The sequence below is a fragment of the Cygnus olor genome, chromosome 20 (assembly GCF_009769625.2).
Source record: "Cygnus olor isolate bCygOlo1 chromosome 20, bCygOlo1.pri.v2, whole genome shotgun sequence".
Lineage (NCBI taxonomy): Eukaryota > Metazoa > Chordata > Aves > Anseriformes > Anatidae > Cygnus > Cygnus olor.
The window spans coordinates 550,034-576,052 of NC_049188.1; the positions used below are offsets into that span (position 1 = coordinate 550,034).

At 42.7% G+C, this 26,019-nt stretch overlaps 1 protein-coding gene and 1 non-coding gene across 2 annotated transcripts; one reads left to right on the forward strand and one right to left on the reverse strand.

The window, feature by feature from the left end:
• Positions 1-445: 445 nt before the first annotated feature.
• TRNAS-UGA lies at positions 446-527 on the reverse strand. The gene has a single exon. It is a non-coding gene; the product is annotated as a tRNA-Ser (tRNA).
• A 9,471-nt stretch (positions 528-9,998) lies between these two features.
• On the forward strand, positions 9,999-25,202 carry LOC121057893 (myeloperoxidase-like). The gene is made up of 12 exons (XM_040532618.1): positions 9,999-10,071; positions 10,686-10,779; positions 11,554-11,729; positions 13,497-13,620; positions 16,365-16,494; positions 17,124-17,324; positions 17,418-17,733; positions 18,911-19,071; positions 19,598-19,850; positions 21,189-21,359; positions 22,192-22,429; positions 22,890-25,202. Exons 3-12 carry the CDS (start codon positions 11,591-11,593, stop codon positions 23,143-23,145), a joined length of 1,989 nt encoding a protein of 662 aa, XP_040388552.1. The 5' UTR covers positions 9,999-10,071; positions 10,686-10,779; positions 11,554-11,590; the 3' UTR covers positions 23,146-25,202.
• Positions 25,203-26,019: the final 817 nt, after the last annotated feature.

A 26,019-nucleotide genomic window follows, 5' to 3' on the forward strand; every position in this document is an offset into this window, starting at 1 on the left:
TGGAATGATGTGGGGTCAGCCCTTGGGTAACTTTTGGGGTCAGCAGCAACTGACTCTCCCTCACTGCCACAAGGCAGCACCTCCAGCAGAAAGTTGTCCTGCGTGGAGGGCAGCCAGAGCCTGTCCTATGGCTGCAGGGAGCAGGGAAATGTGGCTGCAGGGAGCAGGGTGATGTGGCTGCAGGGAGGGAGCAGGGTGATGTGGCTGCAGGGAGCAGGGCAATGCAGAGCAGGATGCTGCAGCTGTAGCAGACACAGTGATGCTGCAGCTGTGTGGGTTTCTTCCTGTGATAATGAGATGTAGGTGCAGGGCTGCTCCCCTGAACGCAGTCTTGGTCATCCTAAAGGGAAGGGGGGCAGTAGGAGACTGGTGTCAGTAGCAGGTGGGGTCACATCCATCTGTCCCTCCTGTGGACAAGAGGACAGGGGCTGTCAGTAAAAGCTCCCGCTGTGAGCAGGATTTGAACCTGCGTGGGGAAACCCCATTGGATTTCAAGTCCAACGCCTTCACCGCTCGGCCATCACAGCAGCTTGCATGGTGGAGTCTCCACAGGAGGATGTCAGGAGGGACTTTCACCTGGCCCCAGGGGTCACAAAAGGACCTGATCCCACATTGGACAGGGGTCCCTCCTGCACACCCAGTGCTGGTATTGCTGCTACTGCTGTCACCTGCACTGCACTGTGCTGGGAAAAGGAACCAGGCACCATTCACAACATCAGTGGTTGTGACATGGTAGAGGGACATGGCAGGAGCTCTGTGTCCCATCTCATCTCCTTCAGCAAAAACCTGCCCCTGGACATCCAGCCCCAGCTGTCTTTCCCAGTCTGGGCACATCCTTGCCTGCTCTATCCCTCCTGATACACTTACATTTGCGTCTGTGAAAACACGTCCAGACTTAGCTAATTGAGGCCACCTGACACACAGACCAGGCAGTGTCCTGTCCCACAGCTGGCAGGTTGATATTGCCAGATTTGCATGGTTTTGACTGAGTTGCTGCCTGCCTTTTGGCTTCTGGCAAAAGGGATTTGGAGAAAGGAAAAAAAGAGACTGTTGAGTAGAAATCCTTGCTGAGCACAGTCTGTAGTGACCTTGGTCTCTACTTTGTACCACAGAAGTCCTATCTGGAGGACAGTCCTAGAAGCATTTGCTTATCTCTGGTTTGGGTGCCTATCTTTAGATATCCAAAGCCTTTCCTGGGTTCCCAGTGTTATGTCCAGGACCTGTGCAAGTGCTTCAGTATCTCAGTGCCACCCCCTCCCCTGGGTGACCTATCAGCAGGAGCAGCTTGGATAGAAACCTCACTGTGTAGGAACTGCGTGTTGAGCGCAGCTCCCAGCCCAAAGTAGGGTCTTACTGCACCCTCCCTGGCCTCTGTATTTCTGTGTGGTTTGATTTTCTTCCTCCACTGGCCAGGGAGGGAGGAGCATGTTCCTGACATGTACTCAGGCTTGGCACAGTCACACATGCATGGAAGAATGCCTGGGCATGGATGCCTGCCTGCTCACGTGCACCTGTGTGTTGGATTCACAGAATCATTCAGATTGGAAAAGACCTCTAAGATCATCTAGTCCAACCTTTAACCTAGTACTGACAAGTCCACCACTAAACCATGCTACTAAGTTCTACATCTACATGTTTCTTGAAGACCTCCAGGGATGGTGACTCAAACACTTACCTGGGCAGCCTATTCCAATGCTACACAACCCTTTCAGTAAGAAAATTTTCTCCTAATATCTAACCTAAGGAAACCAGGTCCTTAAACCATCTCTATCTCTGGACGCATGAAATAGTGAATAGAATAAGACTAACAAATGTGATAGAGCTAAATAGAGGGGTGAGTTGGGGGAAGCTGTCTTTGGACAATTATGGAGACATTCAAGAGTAAAATTAAGCTTAAATTCATCCCTTTCAGTTATTCAGGTGCCCTTTTCCCTCTTCTAGGCTCCATATTCACACTCAGAGCTAGGAGATGCATCCTCTGGATCTCCTGAAGTGACTGTGGGGTTCAGTTTAGGATATGGCACAAGGGAGAAGAGCCTTCAGAGCTGGAAAGCACTACTGTCCTGACTGGCACAGTTAGTAAAGCTGAGGTCTATGGTCTGCTATGAGCTATTTCTTGTTATGCCTTTTGAGCATGAAGTACTGTGCATTTGGTATCCAAAGAGCTCTGTTGAAGTGAGGCTTCATTTCAGGGTAAGGGTTCAAATACCCTTCAGATGGCAAATGGAGGAACCTGGAAGGACAAGGTTCACAGAGCACAGAATACTAGAGCCCAAATGGAGGGGTCTGGAGGGGCCCACAGTGTATATGGAAAGGACAGAGAGGCTCCAGACCTCCAGACCCCTTAATGAAGGGACCTTCAGAGAGGAAGGAGAGGATCAGAGGAGGTGCAGAGGGTCTGGAGAGCATTGGCAGCTAAACAGAGGAGATTGGAGCAGACCAGAGCATGAAGAAAATGTCTGATGGGGGTAAAGAGGGCATAAGGTTTGATCAGGACACCAGATGGGTCTGGAGAGGACCACATCCTTGACTGATTCCTGCGGCCTGGCTAGACTCAGGCTTTCATTACTCTGGTCAGAATTCCCACAACATTATTCATTTTTTATTTTTTATTTTTTTTAATTGTTGTTGACTTTTTTTTCGTATCTCATTTCGTGTCATTGTCAGTGAACACCTATTTTCATCTACAGTTCTTGGAATGTTTACAGACAAAACAATATTGCCTAATAAGAACAGGATGTGTTTATAGAAAGATCTGAGAACAAGAGGAGAGATGACAGTTCGTCTCATGTAACAAATGGCATTTTTCAATATTATGCAAGACAGCAAACTACAACAAAAGCAGTACTCATGAGACAGACTTTTCTTCTTCTTCAGAGAAATGTTCAAACACTCCTTCTATGTGCAAGTTTTTGCTCTTTTATCTCCCAAGGTTCAGGAAATAGTGATGGCTTTTCTCCAGTGCTGGCTTTGGAAGGCCCAGCAGATTTCTCTAATACCCAGCCTAAACCTCCCCTAGCACAACTTAAGGCCATTTCCCCTCATCTTATCACTTGATGCTTGGGAGAAGAGCCTGATCCCGACCTTGCTACAACCTCTAATGTAATTGTAAAGTACCTCCCCGAGGTGCTTTAATTGTAAAGGTCTCCCTTAAGCCTTCCTTTCTCCAAGCTAAACAACCCCAGCTCCCTCAGCCACTTCTCGTAAGACTTGTTCTCTAGACGCTTCACCAGCTTCGTTATCCTTCTTTGGACACACTCCAGCATCTCAATGCCCTGCTTGTAGTGAGGGGCCCAAAACTGAACACAGTGACCTCACCAGAGCTGAGCGCAAAGGGACAGTCACTTCCCTAGTCCTGCTGGCCACATTATTTCTGATACAAGCCAGGATGCTGTTGGCCTTCTTGGCCACCTGAGCACACTGCTGGCTCATATGCAGCTGGCTATCGACCAATACCCCCAGGTCTCTTTCTGCCAGGCAGCTTTCCAGCCACTCATCTCCCAGCGTGTAGCGCTGCTTGGGGTTATTGTGCCCCAAGTGCAGGTCCTGGCACTTGGCCTTGTTGAACTTCATACAGTTGGCCTCAGCCCACCATTCTAGCCTATCCAGATCCCTCTGCAGACCCCTCCTACCCTTGAGCCTACATTCCTGCCTAACTTGGTGTTGTCTGTAGACCAACTGAGCGTGCACTCCATCCCCTTGTCCAGATCATTGATAAAGATATTGAAGAGAACTAGCCCCAACACTGAGCCCTGGGGGGCACCACTAGTGACTGGCCTCCAACTGGATTTAAATCCATTCACCACAACTCTTTGGGCCTGATCACCCAACCAGTGTTTAATCCAAAGCATACACCTTTGAGCAGCCAGCTTCTTCAGGAGAATGCTGAGGGAAACAGTGTCAAAAGCCTTAATGAAGTCTAGGTAGACCACATCCACAGCCTTTCTTTCATCCACTGAACATGTCACCTTGTTGTAGAAGGAGATCAAATTCATCAAGCAGGCCCTGCCTTTGATAAACCCATGCTGACTGGGCCTGATCACCTGGTAGTCCTGTAAGTCCTCTCAGTGGCTTTCTAGGTGCTTGACAACTGCTCCTGCTTTGGCTGTGTCCCAGATGCCCAGATGAGATAGGAACTGGTTCCAGAGCAGGAAGATAATGTAAACTGGAGAAATGGAGGACTTCAAAGAGGGGTGGGAATCTCACCACCAGGCCTCTGATGCTGTAAAGGCCTGTGGTGCCACCTCCTGAGCATCCCATGATGTTGCTGCCTGTCCAACACTGCTGTCCCAACAACACTGAAAGTGCCCACTGAGAGAAGAGTTTGAAGTGGTCAGATCCCATGGGGCCTTCAAGCATGTATGCAGCTACTGCGAGATGGGTACCAGCTCCTACCGGGAGTATTTCGTGCTTAGGGGATTTTCTCAGCAAACTTTACCGGTTGCTGTCCCTGGGTGGAGAGTGAGAACTGCAGAACTGCTGGTGGTGAGGGTAGATTGGTTGAACCATGGACAGAAGGGAAGTGTTATCTGTAGGGGAGCCACAAAACCCACCTTAGCCCATAGCCTCTTGGTTTTTAATTCACCTGATTTCAACCCACACTGTTGCTCTGTGTCTGGCCTCCTACTTATTGCCCAAGTAGATCCAGAAGCAAACCTGTCCAAATCCTTGTCATATTCTTGTGTCCATAAAAGCTTTTTTTTTTTTTGTGTGTGTGTGTGTGTTGCTTAAGTTTAAAGATCTTGTTGCTACAGCTAATTCTTGATGACATATTTAGCAAACACCATCAGTGGCTGCATAGCTACATATTGTTAGACTTACACTAAGATTTACACGTGAGGATATGCAACCTAAATGGTATCACCAAGACATAATATGAATAACACAATAAGGGTCTGAAAGAGAAGAATTCTCAAACTTCTATTCACTCAGAACAGAGGGGAGATGTGATAGAGAGTCTATTGCAGTTGAGATAGGCTAATTAATGGATAATGAATGCCCTGGCTGCCCAGATGTCTTGTATGCTTTGCTGAATGGTGATCAGCATTGGTAGGCAAGATACCCTGTGTTCTCTTCAAGCTCAAAAGATTGCACTGAAGAACCATAACTCCTAGCTGCAGGTGACATGAGACAACTTGCCTGTGGGCAGTTGAAAGTCCTGGGTACTGCCCTTAAACCTGAGCTGGAGTAGTTGGCAGGACACATCTAGTGTCAAACTTGCAATGCAAATGTCAGGTTACTTCAACCTTGGGAACGGGCATTGGGCCACCTGCGAGTGACAATGCACACCCCTGAAGGCAGACAGTGTCCCTGTCTTTGCAGTTTCACTGTTCTAAGGGCAGCTTGGGGGTCCAGGCTTCACTGAGGCACTAATGCAACAGCAATGATACATGTCAAAAATACAAAAGCAATTTAGCAAAATCACCCTGAGATACCTAGAATTCTGCATAAGTACAGTTTGTATGTAGAAAGCTGTATGGACGTGGTAGATTGTCAGTCAGGGTGAGCAGAGCGCCTCTAGTACCAGCTTCTGCTTTTGATACTGAATTTCATTTTAGGAGTGGAAAAAAGGCATTGTATTTTCAGTTCCCGAAAACCTAACCTTCGCACATATATAAATATTTGTTTTAACATGAAGCATATTTGTTTGCAGTTTTCTTCTTTGTATATTTATTTATTTATTCATTTATTTTGTCTCAGTAAGATCTGTGAAAATATTTAAACAGTAGGAAGGACTGGGTACTTAATCTTTTGGGATTTACATGGTTGATCATCAGTAACAAGTTCCTCTTGAATGTCAGTCTCTCCACAACAGCTTGTATAATGTTCTACAGAATGATCATAAATAACAGTACTGACACAGGGAAGGGTTTACACTGAACAGTAACTGATTTCTGAGCAAACAGAACAGAATTAATTCCTGGTACATTGCGTATTTTTCTTTTGCTGTTCAGAATTAAGATTTCACTTTTTTAAGATTAGTGATGTACTACTTTTGCAATTCTGGCACCAAATCATCGCAGTGTCATGAAGTATTCTGCAATAATGAAATGCTTCTGAAATCTTTGCAGCCCGTACAGGGCAGGGAATTGGGGCTATGGTTGCCTTGGAGTGCCAGTGAATGTGGTACAACATTTAGCACGCAGCTCACAAACATGCATTGACCATGGTTTTGCTCTTTACCTGCAGCTTCTGGGCACAACCAGTGGGATTTTCACACAAAAAATGCAACACTCTTTCCTCTAGCACGACCTGCTGAGACATCCATTGTTCCCCACTCCCACTTCCACACGTGGAAGCTCAGCAATCTTCCCATTTGTTTAATTTCCAATGGCAGAGAGAGGTTGTCACCCCCATGTAGACGATCCTGCTGCCACCACCTGCCACTAAGCCTGTCTGCCCTCAAAGATCATTCAATAAATGCATCTAAAATTAAAAAAAAAAAAAAAGACAACCAAAAAAGCAGGTGCACAATGCACTGGACTGCTATCAGCCTGTGACTTCTGATGACAAAAATACTTACTACCCTCCTGGCAACAGTCTTCACTTTAAAAGTCAATGCAAATCAGGTGGTTTTCATAATACTGGCAAAAAGCAATCTATCAGCATTGAATTTATATGAATTAGATGTTTTCAAAAATATTGAACCTCATGTTTAAAGAACTGAGGAAACTCTCCCAAGGTCTTTGGTGGAGTCTTCAAGTCTGTGACATTTTTCTAGGAGAAGGGCTGGATGAAAATGAAGGACACTGAACAGGACAAATTTCTCTCTTCAGAAGGAAGAACTAGGAAATTCATTCAATTCTTGGATAAAGTTCTGCCAGCACTGACCAAGTGTTTGATTATTTAACTGCCAAGGTGATGAGCGAGAGTCAACACTGGCTTGTCAAGAAACCATGCCAAACCAATCAGGGCAGCAGGTACTTTGAACAAAGCTAAAGATGCCACAGATAAGACCCAGTGGAGCTTTTGTCTCTGCTTCCAATTATATACTTGTAAGCAAACTATGAAAGCCTGGTCTCAAAGAAACTAATTCAGAGTGGACATAAAACTAGCTAAATAACCTGTTATTCAGACGTGAATCACTTGATCTCTCTTTGAACGCTGGAGCACTCCTTCATCCACTCATATCTAGTGGTTTCATGTGTGGAATAGAGAGTGAGTTAGATATGGTCATAGGAGCAGAAAATTCAGCTGAGAAAACATATCGTGTGATTTCTCCTCCACCTTCTGTCTGCAGTTTGTAGTTCTGGGATACCTGAACTATATTGGTGTCTTTGTGTTTAATACATTTTGGAAGGTTCTTTCTTCCATTAATTTGTCTGATCAGTCCATGGACTCATCCTGTTCTCAATGGTTTCACAGTTATGTGCTGTGTGAAAACCTCTCTCCTTTTGTTTATTTTTGTCCCTGCATTTGACAGTTTCATTTGGTGACTTTAGTCTTTCTATCATAAGAAGTTCTGGGCCCTTGCTGCTCATAAAAAGAGTTTATTACTCCACAGTAACATTCTTACACTCACCCATCTCACCTATCTGATCTCAAGATGAAAATATTAAGAAATCAAAGATGAATAAATTATAGCAGTATCTTCTGTGGATGGATCATTCTTATCTTTCAAAATTTTTGTACTTTGTACAATTTTGCACTTGTTCAAGTCCCCCAGTGACTTGGACAGGATGGAGGCGCCTGCTTCTGCACTGAAGAAGGCAAGACCATGTGTAGGCATTTGGCTTACTGGTGGAGGAAGAGGAAGGATAGATACGTGCTCTTCATTTTCACACTAAGATATGTTTTAAGTACTTCACCACTGGTAGAGGTGTTCAGGTATATGCATGCTCTAAATCAGTACTTAATTTTCTTTTTGGTAAATTGATGGGCTTCTGAAAAAGCTTGTCTGAGCCTAAAAATTTGGCTACTTAAACTGAATTTAAAACAGAGTACTCTTATTTTCTGAATATAGTTTTACCAGGCACAAGTGCCATATATAGTTTTTTGTTTGTTTGTTTGTTTGTTTTGTTTGTTTTTTCACATTATGGTCATGAGCACTGTCTTTTGAAATAATCCTGACTGATGTTCAAAGAAGTAAATTCTTTCTTCTACCTTCCTATTTGCCCACTGAAGTGCAGCCCTTTTTCCTACTGATCCACCTTGTTCTGTGCAACTGCCTTGTTCTTTGTCCAGTCTTTTTCATCCACAATGATCAACAGAGATTTTATTTTAATTTCCAAATCATTGATGATCTGACAAGTTTTTAATTATACTAATAATGTTATTAAGCAATTTGAAATGGGAGACAACTTTGGTTTTCCTTGATACAAATTTTGGCAAGTACCTGCAATGGCACTTACCCAACTATGTCACTTTAAAATAAGGTTGCAATTTTATTTTATTTATTATTTTTTTATAAATATCATGTCTTCACTCCTGCCAAATCTACAAATTCTGATGGCTGGTTACTGCTTACAGTTTTGTGTTGTGCTATGACAAATGCATGCAGCCTTCTTCTGCACACTTATGGTCAGCAGTTCATATTGCGTATTCTGAAAATACAGGGCACACACACAGAAACTGCATGCAGGTCCACAGGTCCACCAGGCAGACATGCCTATTTTCACCTTTGTATACTCTGCAAACACATGTTGGCAAAATGACACATTTCTGGCTTTCCAAACCAGCAGACATGTCAACCAAAAGGGAGAAAGAAGCCAAATTCCACCATCATCTTCTACCTTCATAAAATTAAGATGATCCCTTTCACCTTGCAGAAAAGAAATGTGTACCTTTATTCTTTTTCCTTTTTTACTGTTTTTTTTTTTTTTTTTTTTTTTTTTAAGAAAGGAAGTAAGCATTTACCAAAAAGGAATAGAGAACTGTGCACCTTTCTTAATTCAGGAAAATAAATCAGCAGATATTTCCTCTTGGCTCAACTTGGTCCCAACTTCTCCCTTTTTGGCCACACCCAGGTCAGACCCAGCTGATTTCTGCCCTGCTGCAGATGTTATAAATGACTGGCTAGTTTCCCAGTCTTATGAACTCTGCAGAGATGGAAGGTAAGATCAGTGCTTTTTAATCTTAAGTCTGTATTTAACCAGTTTGGTATTTCTGGTGTGGGTATTGATGCATCCTTTAGCTGAGCCCAAGGAGATGAGGAGACAGAGTAGAGCATTAGGAGCTGGTGTCTCTACTTACTTCTTCCAGCATACCTGAAATACATATATTTTGAGAAGTGGGAAAAAGGAGCTTTCCTCCCTCATGTAGCAATACGCTGCAGTAAAAGACTGCAAGGAATAAGCAGCTGTCAATCCCTGTGAAGAATTTCCCCAGGCTGCAAATACAAATAGCCTGGCTCATGATGAGAATTTCACCAGTTCTTCCAAATTTTATCTTTATTTCCTGTTCTAAACTGTTAAAATATTGACTAAATGACTTTATATATATACATAATTACAACCTTTCGGTTAAGTAATTCCTTCCCAGGAAGTCACTCTGCTACTGTATATATACTCTCTCTATATATAAAGTCCGGAGGACCAGTGCTAGATTTGCCTCCTCATCAGTAACAAGACTGAGAAGAAGCAGAGAGGGCAGGTTGACCATGAATTTATGGAGTCTCCTTCACACCAGCCACCTGCAACGGACCCTCCCAATCTCCGTACAGTGGGACACTGCCCTCTTCCAACACACTTTGCTGACAACCCTTGTCACTGAAGGTTGAACTGCATTTGGCTATCTCCTTGGCAATTACTCAGTGCAATTTATTAAATGTCCTACATCACAGGTACAGCCTTGTGTCCCATCAAGACCTGCAGCTGGTGTCTTTGCAAGTCAGAGTCCCAACTACAAACCTGATCAGAGGGGTTCTGTATTTTATTCCTAGGTCCTGAAAGATATATTCCAACCAAACAGGGCCTGTCAATCCCTTCTGATGGTTCAGGGAAGCTCTGCCCATTCATTTATGTGAACTGAGAATTTTTATATTTTGTTTTTCTCTAGGCATAAAACTGATAGTAACTCTGCTAGGAGTAATCATCACCCTCTGCTTAGTTGGGCCATTGGACTCATTAAATCGTAAGTTTGTTTTTCCTCCTGCTGATATTGTACTTGAAAAGGTGTGATGTCTTATGGGCCATTTGAGTCAAAACTCAGTCGGTCTGATTTCCTAGTTAGTCATAGTTCCAATATAAATTTGAAATACCCTGCAGATTTGCCCACTGACAATGAAATCAATGCCTAAGAAGCTTGTCTATGTTGGGTCTTCCGAGGGCGTGAGTATCATTTTATGACAGTAAAACTGGTCACAGACCATATATTTGGCTACTTCCATGTTATATCTTAAGTGAATGTCCCTTCTTAAAGGGAAGAATAACTTCAAAAAGAAGGGTGAAAATTAACTCTCTAAAGACCTCCCAAAGCCAACAGAGTCAAGTCTGACATGGATAATAAGCTATCACTTTATGGTCACTTACTGTCCTATAACTTTCATGACCTCAGTGATGGGGCGAACCAGGTGAACAGGAGGAACAGATAAATCTGTCAAAGTAGTGCTAAAAACTTAGTGAGAATTGCAAGTAAAGTGAGTCAATGTGCCCCAGCACCCAGAGATAGAGTAGGATGTGTAGCTCCTGGCGTGCACTACAAAGTATCCTCAATTTCTGCCTTTTTTTTTTTTTTTTTTTGAGTAGAGCACTTAGAAGTGCTATCAGACTCATCTCTCCTGAGCAGCATAAATGAAGCCAGGCAGCTGGTGGATGCAGCGTACTTACATGCCCGAAAAAGGTGAGTCTTTTTTTGCACAACAGCTTCCTTATTTCAAGGCAATAAAAGAAAATATATTTGTTCCGCTCTGCAGTGCGTGTCTATTAAGGAGACACCTTTATCTAAGGACTCTCCCTGTTATAGTTGAAGAGGTCCTTTTCCTCAGTTTGGCTGGATCTGGTGTCTAGTGGTACGAGCATGCTGAATACATGCTGAGTCCTCTCCTGGCTGCTAAAGTTCTGCCTCTCTCCAGAAGAACCACAGTCATCAGAGTGGTGAAAAGGAGCACCCTTGCACAAAAAGTTTCAGTGTCACCAAATTTAAAGGGAGTCAAAAGCCAGGAATCAGTTTATACCATTTGTATTGTCCCCAAAAGCCTGTTCCAGGCAGCAGGCTGTTTTGGGGACAAGTCTCTCTCTCTACAAAAGGTCCCTGGGTCCAGGAACAGAAGCAGCATATCCAAGACTGTTTCTGTTCACAGAATGTATATTGGGACATCCTAAATGTAAAGTTTTATCCAGTGACCGAATAACTCAATTTTCCACAGATTTTTTTTCTAGCTTTTCATATAGTTTAACAGGACTCATTGTGACAAGGATGTAAAGCAAACTTGAAAGGGATTACAATGACTTGTTTTCCAAAATTTACCTAAGATAGAGATATGCAAACCTGATGAGCAGTCAGTTTGTCGTAGGTGAGCAGAGCCTTCCCAGGGACCTGGCAGTGCTGTCATGTCTAAATACACCAGTCCTGCAGGACAGAAGAGGTCACTTCATGGGACTCTTTCCTGTTTAGCTTAAAGCAAAAACTAGAGGAAAAAGTTGCCAGTCCCATGGATTTCCTGAAGCACTTAAAGGAGCCTGTAGGAAGAACCAGATCTGCAGTCCGTGCTGCCGACTATTTGGAAACTACCTTGAAACTCCTCAAAGGAAAGCTGCAGCTGCCTGGGAAGGGGAGATTCAATGTTACAGGTAATGTGGTTTAGTCCAAAATATCTTGCCAACAGCAGAAAAGCTGTCATAGTAGGCACATCAGAGAGCAGCTCTGCCATGATCCAAACAACTGGTTATAAAGCCCTTCCCCACAGAGGCACAGCTGGTTCTGTTTGACTTTATGGTCCTGGGTGAGTAGACCCTGTAAGCAGTGGAAAGATAAAGTGTGTTCAGAGGCAGACCCAGACCACCTGGTGTTTTAATCATCAGTTTGGCACTGCCTATTTCAACTCATATCTTTGATTTAAAAAAAAAAAAAAAAAAAGCCTAGGGTGAATGGGGTAGGAACAATGTTGCTAAGAATAAGTGGAATAAATCTGGGACAAACCATGCTGAGTGTCAGGAGACTCTAGCCTCCAAGGACAGAAGCCCATCTACATGGTCATGATTTTGTTCCTAGTCAAATGTAAAACTTTACTGGTGATGATGGTCCTCAAATCTCCTGGAAAGTTGTTCCATGCCATCCCAGCTTTCCTTGCCCAGAGATGACAAAAGGTTTTAGGGATCAAATTAACGATGAAAATGCAGCTGTTATATTTCCACAGTCCTGACTCAGCTCACAGCTAGTGTGCCTCTAGTCAACGCAGCCCTGCCTGTGCTAGAGAATAGAAAGGACATACAGATGAGCAATTTCTCATCTATTCTGCCTGAATGTTTCTGAGATATCAACCAAACCAGGCTCTTCAAATCATTCCAGTGGTCCTGACAGTATTCCTTGTTTTATTCCCAATGGATTAATTCCTAGAACAATTAAAACAATTGTCATGTGACCTTGCTGACGTTGGAGGTACATTGCATCACAGCTGAGGAGCGTGCACCAGCCACCTGGACTCTTTGGGCTGAGCACAGCTGCTGGAGCACAGGCTGCAATGCCAGGTAATTGGCAGCTGCAATGTGCCCACCATCAAGCTGATGCTGACAATTTGCTGGTGCAAAGGAGTTCTTGTTTAAGACAACTTCACTAGTGCTGAGCCCTGTGGTGTCATCCCTTCCTGCTAAACCTCACAGCCTTACCACTATTCTCATAGTGTCTCACATCTCCTCTTCATTTTTTTTTTGTAGTTACTAGACTTAGTTACTTAGTAAGAGCAGAGTAATTCTGGATGAGCTAATGGTCCTTGGTACAGAGAGAGACAGACAGGCACAAGTTATTCTGGGGAAACCAGTTACTGCACATCAGCTGGTGCACAGCAACTTTTTGCGTATGCGTTCTTAAGCCAATAAATGCCATGTGATAAACATCTGTAACAGAACAGGGATAAGTGGAGACCTATATTTGGTCAGATGAATCATGAGCTGAACTTCAATGTAACTACCCCTAAGTAACTTCAGGAAAGCTGTCAACTCTAGACACCAAAAGTCAGTGCATGAACCTTCTCCATTTGCGATTCATCATCAGAGAAAATTCATTGAGCTTGTTAAAGCCATTGTACAAGTTTAAATCCCTGAGGAAAAGTGTTATCTGGTGGGATTTAGTTGCTGACGCTTTCAGCATAGACCCACTGTTTCCCATGCCAAGATTCTCGTGTTACTGAGGGATGAAGTAGGCAGATACTGATGACAGAATGTATTCCACAAGAAGAATGCATTTTCTGCCAGTTTAAATCAGAGGAAGTTTTAAATAACACTTGATGTTGGTGCAGTGGATGCTGACCTTACTAGGGATACAGAAATATCAAGCATTAACTTAGAATACCAAGAAGATACAATAAGAGTGAATGTCCTTTTGCATGGTTTCTTTTGCAGACCTCCTAGACGGAAAACAGAAGGAGATGATTTCCAGAGAAACTGGCTGTGACTGTCAGATTCATTCTATTAAATGCCCAGAGGATGATAGTTACCGGACCATTACTGGAGAGTGTAACAACAGGTAGGATTTGTGTGTGGGCAAGGATTTTCCAGTTTATGCATTGACTCAGGTTAGATGTCTTTAAAGTCATTTGTGTACCTTTCAACAGGGCAAGAAGAGTGAAATGTGTTTTTTTTTTTGTTTGTTTGTTTTTTTTAGTGATGCCTGTATCAGGTGTTTCATTTCTACTTATACCTGGCAGGAAAAAGATATCATGTCTTGAAAACTTTGCACATAAGTCCACTGCTGTCCATACATTGCTTTGGCTGAAGGAAAGGAATTCCTGGGGTGGGGGAAGGTTAAAAGTTGAGGAAAGAATATGTGGGGACTATGGAATCCTACCCCTCTCTCTGCTTGAGGCCCCAGAAAACCGCCCCTTCCTCCTTTGTAATACCAGTAGTATTAATTTTCCCAGACTTAGGGAGACTCCAAGTTTTGAACCTGATGAGTGTTGATTATAAAAATTTTTAACTTCAGATTTCTTGGACATAGTACCTAAAAATATTTTTAAAAACATAGGTCCATGGGTCCTGTGAATATAAATAATCCTTGTTTGTTATACTCCACTAAGAATTACGGCACATATGACTAATTTTGGTGTCTGGTTTGTATAAACATATCTTTATAACTCTCAGCATATCTGTGGCTACCAAAGTACACACTCTTGTGATACGTAAGAATGGGAAGCAAATAAGACTTTGGCTCTTGGCTTTTTAGCTCTGCATAGCGTGATCCCTTAAGCTGAAAAAAATGAGTTTTTCACTTTTCTGGGCATTGTTACTTTCTGGTTCAAACCTAGGATCATACTCTGGTTTGTTTCTCCTTGATAGTGTTTTGTTTGTTTGTTTTTGTTGGTTTGGGTTTTTTGATGAGCAGATGGCAAAATTTCTAGCCTGATACTTGGAAAGCAAAGCATATTGTCCTGTTCTGCCACAGATTTGCTGCCTGATGTGCTAACTCCAGACGCCAAATGTGATTGCACATCACAGCTCTATATCACCTGTGCGGGGAGCTCACACTCAGTGCTGGCATTATGGTTAATCTGTACTTTCGGTCAGTCCCCAGAGCCTTCAGCACCCAAAGAGCAGCTATGCCCATGCTGATTTTTAGGCTCAGAGTAGGGCTGTCTTCAGGCTTCCTAATCCAGTGAGATAACACGATACTCAGTAACAAAGGCACTCTGTGTTATATAAACACTTTAAAATGGATCTTGCTCAGCTTGAGATGCACACCATGAGATAGTGCTTGAATACTTTGCAAAAATTTCCTGTAAGGACAATAATAGCAATCAAAATGAGCTGTGGTGGTAATGGGCTCTGTACTGATTTATTTATTTTGTAATTGCTTCAGCTATGGTGTGGCATTTGTTCTAGGGCATGCTCTTATTTCACAGCACATTGGTGTGAATTCTGGGTATACTACCCCTTTTTCAGTATAGACAGGTATTACCCTGTGTTTATTGATTTAAAAGCTTATACACAGACGGTGTGCATAAGCTGATATTCAGTAACTATCTTCCTCAAAATAGCCTGTTTTACTGTGTCCCTAGAGTCACAGATCGTTAGCTCAACCAGTATTATTGTTCTTCTGAACAAATTTTACTGAGGTTATTGATAACATATTTATAGAATAGTGTAGAAATATATAACCTACCTCCTTTCAAGATTGCCTAGTTAACTGAAGTTAACCTTGAGTTTATTGACTGAGTGATTTCAAAGTATGTTTGGGGAAAAAAACTGATGTTTCATAGTTGCCTACAAGGAACTTGCTTTTAGTGCTTCAAATCACAACCAGGACTAACTCTCTTATTGTGCCAAGTCAGCTGAGGAAACCTGTCTTCAAAACTGGTAGGCACATAGATACGTTTAAGAATGCTCTCATTGCAACTATTCATTTGTACTGCAAATAGGGCCAATGATGTATTGGGCTATAGTAGGAGGAACATGATGTGCAGATAGAGGGTCCAGTTCTGGACACTCCATAATTCATGAGGGATGCAAAAAAACTAGTGAGGATTTAACAGCAGACTTCCAGGAATATCAGGGGCCTGGAGCACGTGGCCTCTGAGAAGGGGTGAAGGGAGCTAGACTTCTGTAGTTTGGCTAGGAGGAGGCCAAAGGCAGATCTAGTGTCTGCATCAGCTATTTGAAGTGTAGTTACTAAGCAATGGAGTCAAATTCTTCTAATTAATGTGGGAAAATATAATTACCATAATTGCAGATTGCACTTTGAGCTGTTCATGCTGGACAAAGGGAAAACTTCCTGAAGGTGCAGCCTTGGGACTGGTCCCCACTGAGGTGAGGGACCTTCGTCCTTTGGTGGAGGATCTTCATCCTTTGAGGCCTCCAAGCCTCAACTGGACAAAGCATGGCCACTCTGATAATTGGTGATGGCCTTACTGTGAGACTGTGATTTTGTGTGACCAAGGTGCTACAGAGATATAAATTCCAAATAAAATTAATTTAATGTCATGAGGAATCTTATTTTTTTAAAGTTTATTTAGATAAACTTTAATAAATAAACTTGAAAAAAAAATAAGAAAAGATTTCTCGTGACATTAATTTTATTTGGAATTTATAATAATAATAATCCACAGTCATAATCTTGGTATTGTTTACTTCTCAGTGTTTTCTGGCTATCACCTTTGTTACTGGAATAATCAGACATGGATTAAAGGTCCGCAAAGCATTTGTCTACAAGCCTGAAGCAATTAAATTATTTATGAAATAATACCAGTGTTTGCATTTCTTCTTGTGATGTTCCAGAAAGCATTCTCATTTGGGGGCCTCCAACCATGCATTTGCTCGCTGGCTCCCAGCAGCATATGAAGATGGAGTGTCTGTTCCCAGAGGAGTAAGTGAAGGAAAGCTTTACAATGGATTTCCACTCCCACTGGTGAGAACAGTTACTCTTGTCTGAGTAATAGTAGCGAGCACTGCCCTCAGGATGTCCGTCAGAAGTGAAACAATGACAACACCTAGAGTGTAAATTGGCTGCTAAATCAGGTGCTAATTTAGAGCTTGTTTTCTGAAACTAAGTTGTGGCATGGGCTCATGTGTTTGTCAGAGACAGAGATGAGAAAAAATGATGCAAGTACTTCACTAAGCAAAGCACGGACAACATCAAGATATTTTCAGAAGTGTGCATTCTCAGGTTTGGTGCAGACAGCACCAGGGTGGGCTCAGATACAACAGGGTTTTTATACATGCAAGGAGGCTTGGCTGTTCCTAAGCCATCTTTTTGACTTTACGGGTACCTGCACATACCTCAGATTGAGCCTGCCATGAAGCAAGGCTTGGCTGAGTGACTGTGGTGTTAAGATGGTGCTGCAAAAGGGCTGGAGGCTATAATCACATCAATTTTAGTCCAACCGAGACATGACATGGGGCTGTTCAAAGCCATAATTAACTCTTATGAACATATCAGAGATCATCTTAGCCATGTTCTCACAGTAGGTGTTATGCTGAGAGGCAAATTCACCTTGGAACAGATAGTCCACACACCTTAATTTTGATTTTCTGCAGGTTCGAAAAGTGTCCAATGAAATTGCTCGAACAGGCAATGAGAACATTACTCAGGATCAGGAGCTCTCTCTTTTCTTCATGCACTGGGGCCAGTGGGTCAACCACGATATAGACTTAGCCCCTTCCAGTGGTGCAGGAGCAAACCCGGATCTTCACTGTGAGACCGACTGTACCTTCAAGTCCCCTTGCTTCCCAATCAAGGTACCATGAATTTTGTTCCATCCCACACCACCTTAATAATAAATAAAACCACACAACTTTCTCTGAGGCATTGCTTACGTTTGTTTGCTTTAGTTCCCCCCTGATGACCCACGGGTGCTGAGATCAAATTCCTGTATGCCATTCATCCAGTCAGCTTCAGTGTGCAATCCCAGGACATTTACCCGTGAGCAGATCAATGCAGTCAGCTCATTCATTGATGCCAGCATGGTGTACGGCAGCGAAGACTCCATGGCAAAGAGTCTTAGAAATCAGACCAGCCGGATGGGTTTGTTGGCTGTGAACCAGAACTTCACTGATGCAGGGTTGGAATTATTGCCCTTTGAGAACAAAACAAAAAGTGTTTGTGTACTCACAAACAAGAGTATGAACATCCCCTGTTTTAAAGCAGGTAAGGTGCATCCGTGGAGTAATTTTCTGCTGGGAGCGACAATGATATCTTAATGGTCCATAAAGCCAAAAAGGATCATTATGCTCAATTGTCTCATGTCTCTTTATATTTGTATGAGGCGCTGCAAGACGTGAATTTATAAGGTGAAAGACAGAGACCACTCATAAATTTAGAAAGAGTAATAACAAAACAATAATTGTTTAATTAAATACAAAAGTGATTTTGTTTTCATTTCCAGAAAGAGTTACAGCAAATCACCCCCCCCCTTTCAAAAGTTTTTTCAAAGGTAGGAGATTTTTTTTCAATAGAATAAATACCAGAGTTTAAAACTTCCCAGTGATTTTTTTCCCTCCTACCTAGAATTCACCAGTTTTCAATTCAATAAATACTAAAAATTAAAAGCTCTTAAATTCTGTTAATAACTCCTTGGTACCACATTCTAAATTTTTAATATTTAAGAATATCCCAACATATATCTGAAGACAAGTCTAGAAATATCAGTCTGAATTTTAAACAAGACAATGACTCAAAAGGTAATGATTTAAAATGGGAAGTAGTCCAGAATAAGTACAATATTAAAAAAAAAAAAAACTAGAAATGTGAAGCTTCCAAAGGTAATGATAAGAATATAGTGTGTACCCATTACATAATATTGTCACTTTCCTTCCACACGAGAAGAGTCCCTTGCTGAATGAGGGGAGACTCAGTGCTTCTTCTGTCAGCTGCCTGAGGGACTTTGCCACGTCTCCTCAGTTTTCTCTCCAGCATCTCTGCTGAAAGTACATTCACAGGCCTCTCAGAGGTGTTCATAAGTTGAGTGAACTGAGATAGATTTTCAAAACCAAACATTCACAGCGATACAAAGGAAGATAGTTAAAAGCCTTTAGGTACAAGAGGAAGACAGATGTTAGATTTTCACAAAATGATATGTTTACAGCTGCTTCATGAACAAGTACAATTTAGCTTAAATTGCCTAAAGCCCCCTCTCCAAGGTTTTTGGATAAATGATCTGAATTGTCTGTGATTGAAACAAATATCTGGCATGAGTGCTAGGAAGTGTAACCACAAGCATTACTGTCGGTAGCACTATTGATTGCTGCTTGTCTGTCCTAACATCAAAATCTGCTGTTGAAATAAAAAGCAGCTTACAGACTTCCTAAAATATTTTCATTTATAGGTGACAAACGGGTAACTGAAAACCTGGGACTTTCTGCTCTGCACACTGTCTTTCTCCGAGAGCACAATCGCCTGGTTACAAAGCTGAGGAAGTTAAATCCTCACTGGGATGGAGAAAAGCTTTACCAAGAGAGTCGAAAGATCGTAGTTGCCATGACCCAGGTACCAACCACTACTCACTGTTTATCACTTGCATGCTTAGAAATTGATTTTATTCCTGTAAAAGGAGGAAAAATAATGCTTTGCATAACTCATGGAGATATTTGTGGGAGTTGAAAACTCATGAATAAGCACAGTCTACCTGAGACAGCATGCATGTTCAGAGGTTTTTTGAAACCCACATGTACTTTCTTTAGCAGATATGAAGATGTTCAATTCAGCTGTTCTCTTTGTCACCTTGTGTAGTAACAACAGGATGGAAATCATGGAAAATCCTCCTTCCCTTTCTCTAATGCAAATAACATTGCTGCCTTTTTTTTTTAAAAATCAAGTATTTTACCTCAGCATCTCCTGCCAGACTCATATTATTGCTACAGCTTTTTTTTTTTTTTTCTTCCATGAATATCTTACAATGCCTCTGCCACTGGTCTGAGATTCTATGTTCACTGAGATTCCATGTTCTCTTTGACATTGATGGCATTTCTGCTACAGCTGCTGACCACTTGCTCTGCTTTTATACCTTTTTCAGATAATAACATACAGGGATTATCTTCCACTTGTGCTTGCAGAGGAGACTAACAGGTGGATACCCTTGTACAGTGGTTACAATGAGACTATGGATCCTACGGTATCAAATGTTTTCTCCCTGGCTTTCCGATTTGGTCATACCTCAGTACAGCCTTTTGTATCCCGTTTAGATGACAGTTTTCAGCCTATGGGTTCACTTTCCCACATCCCTCTTCATTTGACATTTTGCGCTTCTTGGAGAATTATAACAGAAGGTAAGAACATAGGGCAGCCAGCAGTCCTGATCTGGTCCTGAAGTAGGCACTCAGGTGGAGGTACACTGGTTAGACACACAAGCTGAGACTCCAAAAACTGCTTTAGCTCCATTTACTTAATTGTTAACAAAAATTATAGTGCCATTGAGCTTGAAAGTTGCTCATGACATGTTTACCCAAGGGGCTGAAGACAAATGAGTGGTCTGCTAGATGTGGGACATCAGAACAGTCCTGCAGAACTGTCTCCAAACACATCACGAGAACATTGGACCTGTACTGTACCCAGGGGAAGGAGCTTTGCCCAAAATTACATGCTGTAATAGTCCAATTACTGAATGTTACTGAGCACCCAGTACACCATTGCATTCATATTCTGAACGTGCCAGTAAATAACCAGAATATGTAACAGATCAAATCTGCATCTCAGGTGGCCGTCTGCCTCTCATCTCAGTGAGACCTGACAGTGTGAGCGAGCACTGTGCCTTCACTCAAATACCGTAATTGCTCATGCTGTTCTGGGAGGCACAAGATACACAGTGCCAAAAATCAGTCAACCAAAATTTAGGCCAGACTAAGCAAGTTTTTTATAACCCCCTGTAATTGGCAGGCATTGCCAGAGGGTGACACATCAATCCAACTGACCTAAGACAGGGTAATTGCTTTCTAGCGGTCTCTTTATGACTCTAAAGAGAATTATGGGATCCATCTCTTATACAGCTGATGTCTGCAGGCATGAATCTTTCCAAGGAAGACAAATGTCTCCTCCAAAATGAATTATCTCACTAATTATGGAAAATATACCAAAATATATGCATGCAGCCAGTTTTACTGTGTTTTTTATAATTCTGTCTTAATGACTATGAAAAAGACATAGACAAACAGACATGAATTGATTTTATTTTTTTCATTTAGTGTTCCAGTAAATATTTCTCAATTGATAGCTAATTCTAAACAAAGTAAATTGCAAAACAAAACTTTGGATGGAACCCCATACATCAGTGTGTGCTGGGGACTGACTGCCTAAGGAGCAGGTCTGCAGAAGGGGGCCTGGGGGTCCTGGTGGGCAGCAAGTGCATTTAAGGTTGCAGAAAGGAAGGCTGAGGGACAGGAAGGGGTAGGGAATCTGGTTGCTAAAGGGGGGCCTTATCAGCTGGCCTTTGTGGATATGTACATAGGCACTAACATATGCTGAGATGGAATTGTGGAGGTAGGTGAACTCCACGCCACTCAGAGTAGAAAAAGCATCTAATGCAGCACTGTTTCAGCTGCATACACGGGCCCATCAAAGCTGGAACTTGGTAAAAAGAGAAGTCCTTTCCTGATTTGCAATGAATGCAGGTGGTGTTGACCCTCTGATACGAGGCATGGTTGTTGATCATGCAAAACTAATGAAACAGAATCAAATTCTTGTTGAGGAGCTCCAGAACCACCTTTTTGAACAGACTGCTGTAATGGGTCTGGATCTAGCAGCCCTGAACTTGCAACGGGGAAGAGACCATGGCCTTCCAGGTAAGGAGACACAAGTCCACAGGTCCTGTGAATAAAATTCCTTTTTCTTTGTTGTTTATAGCAGCTTCATGAATGTACCAAGCTTTTTCCAAACCAATGGGAAAAAAAAAACAGTACTTTGATTTGAGGTGGAAGAATGGACAGACAGACTCAGGGAAGAAGAGATCTATATTATACAGATCTTTCTCTGAGGAATTAAGAAGAGGACAAAGGGCCTGGAGGGCAAAGATGATAGTTGGAATAATGTATTAAAGAGTGGAAGAAGCAGTGGTGTATTGCCAAGAAAGCGTGTGGGGTACAGAAGGTACAGACCCAAGTGACAAAGTTCAGTTTTCATCTGAGCTGGACAGACCATCTGTTCTTTGCCCATCAAGACTTGTTTTATGTCTTCAGACAATCCACAACTCTGAGCAGAAGTGGTTTGCACCCATGGGGATGATTGCCCCCAGGTGCTGCGGAGGAATTGGTGTTATTGGGATAAGCACAACAAAATGTTGCTCTTTCCTACGATTTTGATCTAGACATTTTGCCTCCCAAAACTGCAAGAACTGGTGCATTCACCCTCAGCACCACATAGCTCTAAGTGACAGGATGGGCTGAACCGGTAGCCATGTGTAAAGAAAACCCAAAATGTTAGTCTGTGCATATAAAAACAACTTTTGAAACCATGGCATTTGTTGTGACTGTCTCTACCTAGATAAGAATGTCTTCCAAATCCTTTAATGCCATGTGAAGGAGCAGACGTTGCTCATGACCTCAGGGGTCTGTTTAGCTCCTGAGCATAAGCAGATAGTGGGGAGACATGGGTCCTGACCAGCTTCTGCTTTTGCAGGTTACAATGCCTGGAGGCGCTTCTGTGGGCTCTCCCAGCCTCAAAGTGTAGAGGAACTCTCTGAGGTGCTAGGCAACTCCAAATTGGCCAAGAAGTTCATGGACTTGTATGGGACACCAGACAATATTGACCTTTGGATTGGAGCAGTTACAGAGCCCTTCATTCCCCAGGGTAGAGTCGGGCCCCTCCTGGCCTGCATCATTGGCACCCAGTTCAGAAACCTGCGTGACGGAGACAGGTAGGTAGCTCTCCCATGGCATTTATTATTGGGGAAAATGGTTACATTTTATGCCTTGCACTGATCCAGCCCATCTCTAACACACCACTGAGTGCTCCCAGCAGGACTCACACCTTGATTTTAGCCCTAGTTGTCAAAGGGTTCTTTCTTACAGCCCAGCCATACAGACCCATGTGTCTGAGGAGCACCAGCTCCAGGCCATGGGTGATCTGCAGCAGGCTCTGCCTGAGGTGACATTTGCTCTCAGGGTACGGAAGGGAGGATCAGTCACTGTGTCCCAGCAGCCTGGTGATGCTGTGTAATGGCAGATGAGTGTGGCAGAGGTCACACCTGGAGACACCTCTTTCCAAAGTGTTGTGCTTATTCAGGATTCACCTTGGCCAGATTTCCATTTTGGGAAGTAAACAGCATCAAGTACCTTGAAGGAGACTATAAGCTGCTTCTGAAAATATCGTTGCAGATTCTGGTGGGAGAAACCAGGAGTTTTCACTCTGCAGCAGTTACATGCACTGAAAAAAGTTTCGCTGTCGAAGGTGATCTGTGACAATACTCATATCAAAAAGTTACCCCGGAACATGTTCCAAGCCAGCACTTATCCTGAGAACTTTGTTGACTGCCATGAGATTGACATGCTCAATCTCTCAGCCTGGAAAGATGAACCTGAGAGTGGCAGGAAAGGTACTCAGGGGACTTCCCTTGTCTCTCAAAAATACTAAATCTGATCTACAATGTCAGACTCTCTTGCACCTAAAGCAATAAAAGAATTAAGGTCATCATAGTGATCCTGCCCCCAGAATACAGTATGTCCATCCATTCAGCCCCATTCAGACACAACAGGAAGCAGACAAGCTGTTAGCCTACTCTCCTCATAATCCACTCCTTAGCAGCCTAATTCTTCCTCTTCAACTCGATGGAATATCCCTGACAGTCCAATCTGTTTTGGCCCCTGTGAATGTGTCCTCTAGGAAACATTCCAAGTTGGAAAATTTATTCCAAGAAATCTGGAGTCTTTCTTCATAGGAAAGGTGTCTATGAAGAAATCAATCAGAATTATCCAAACTGCTTCAAACTCTTGCTCTGCTGATCTAAGCTCCTGCTTTCCTCTTGCCTTCCCCAAAGAATTACAGTATTTTAAGTTACACTGTCAAAACAACTCCAGGTATATGGCCTGACACAACAGTAATTTAACACACACAGTCAGTGATTATGATGTGCCACATCCTGAAAGACAGTAAAACAATGTCTTCATACAAAAGACAAGGAACTAGCTGTATCCTCCTACTGCACAAGCTCTCCCAGTTGGAAATGATGTAGAGAGAGCAAAGACTTGCAGAAGACAGAGCAGAATATACTACATCGAGTTTTTCCTTCTAGCAACCTATGTATAGATTATCACAATATATTGGGATCACCTAGTTTGTTCTTTGCAAGGCACAGAGAGTAAAACATCTCCATGCAGCTCCTGTGCTGAGTTTGATTAACTGTGTTTGGAATAGACACTGGCATTTAAGAAAGACTTTTGATGTAAGGGCTGAACAGTGGTGACTCCACCCCGTTCTTCAGGAGCCAAATTCAGCTGCTGCTTCCCTTCTCTATGAACAATAGAAGCTTCCTCAATTGTTTTATTAACTTTACCTTATGGTCAGTGAAATTTGCTGAGCCACTTCCTCTGGTCTTTTTATCACCACCCTGGGAGGAAGCTGAGCTGTGTTTGCATAATGCAGCAACAGTGAAATCCCAGGGTATTAAAAAACAACAGCTAAGAGTTAAACCTTGTCAAGTGTCATGCAATTGCTCCCAAAAGCACAAGTTCAAAGGGCTTCCTGGTGCTAGGTCACTGAAGGTACCTTTTGACAAGACATCACAGTGTCTCAAGGAAAAAGGATACACAGGTGAATTAGGCTTTCTGGCCCAATATTCGGTTACTCATTGAACAATGACTAATTTAAGCTACGGAGTCAAATAAAAATGTGGAGAGGAATACTGTGTCCAGCAAAGACTTTCTGCTGTTCAGTAGCCTTTTCTGCTTCATTTACAGCTTCTAATCTTGCTCTTCCAACCAGTACTGGAAACTTCTTTTGATGGCACTAAGCTGTTTTGGGAAACTACTGTCTATATGTCATGTTCAACCAACTGCTGTTGATTGAGCATCTGGCATGTGTTTTCCCAGAGAGGAGCTCAAGACTGAGACCACTGTTTTATTTGCTGTACTGCATTTTTTTTTCATTCATTTGTAAAAGCTTCCTGTAATGAAATTCTTCAGATAAGGCAGTGACATTTTATCACCTATTGCCTTAAAAATTTTCAGAGGTTTACAAAACTCAGTTAGGTGCTGTTTGTTTTATGACTGTTTAAAAGCACAATCAAAGAAGAAATTTTCTGCTTCCCATCCTGAAGGGGAGGCAAATCTGGAAGCCAAGGTGCTTGCATAAAACATGTTTCAAACATTGTCCTTATTTATGATTTCTTAATTACAGTAGTAGTAATTTAGCCGTCTAAATCAAATTCCTTACCCTTTGTATCTGCTCAGAATCTAGCAAGTGCATGTAACGTGTAATCTTCATCCCAATGTTACTTATCTCCTTGTTTTGTTCAAGAGTGTAACATGGGGCGGGGGGGGTCGGGACTGTTTCTAGTTAGCAGTGAAATTTTGCTCTCTGAAGACGCTGGAGAATGGCAGCTGCATCTTGAAGCCTAGAGACAGCTTTTACTTAAACTCCATTGTGAAGATGTGTTTGTCTGTGCGGGGCATTAATAAAATACATTAAATGCACTCATCTGCATTTGGCATCCATTCTGGTACGTCAAACATCTGTCCCAAAACATTCTTTGACTATGGTTCATAGCTAAACTTATCAGCACAAAAAAGAAAGCAAACTGTAAATTGACTGGTATGTAAACCACAAACATTAGGGCTAAAAATTAATCATCTGGCTGAAATGATCACTCCCAAGACTGTATTAAATCAGTAAATACCAAACATGCAAAAATTAAGTTTCCATCTCTCCTTGGCACAACCAGGAGGGAAAGAGGGGAATGGGAGCAAGAAGGCAGCAGTTTAAGGTGGAGTCATGCCTGAAGCTTCTGGGTGGAGCAGGTACCTCTCTGGTGAGGACTAATGAAGGAGATGCTTGTAAATTTCCATGGCTACAGCAGCTGCATGCAGGCTTTGCCTAGTGGGTGTGCAGGCATGTGTGTCTCAGCCCAGAGTGCCCCACGCTGCCCACTGATAGCTGCCAGGTGTCTGACTGAGCATGTGGACCATGCTGCTTCACGAGCCCACAACATGCTGGGAGCAGGGTAAGGCAGTAGTGCCCTTGGGCAGAGGATGCCAAGATGCCAGGCAAGCCAAATAAATGCAGTCCTACCAGAGGTGGCTGTTCCCCATGAGGTCCCCAGGACTCACCTGGCCAGGTTTCTCAGGCAGCATAGACCAGATCCAGGTCTCTGACAGCAACGGAGCCCCAGACACTTCTCAGGTCCTTGCTCATAGGACTCCTTGGGGGTCTTGGAGAGCTGTGTCTCTTCCAGGCCATGGCTACCAGGCTGGCCCATATACAAACACGAAACACTTTTACTTTTTCAGTCAC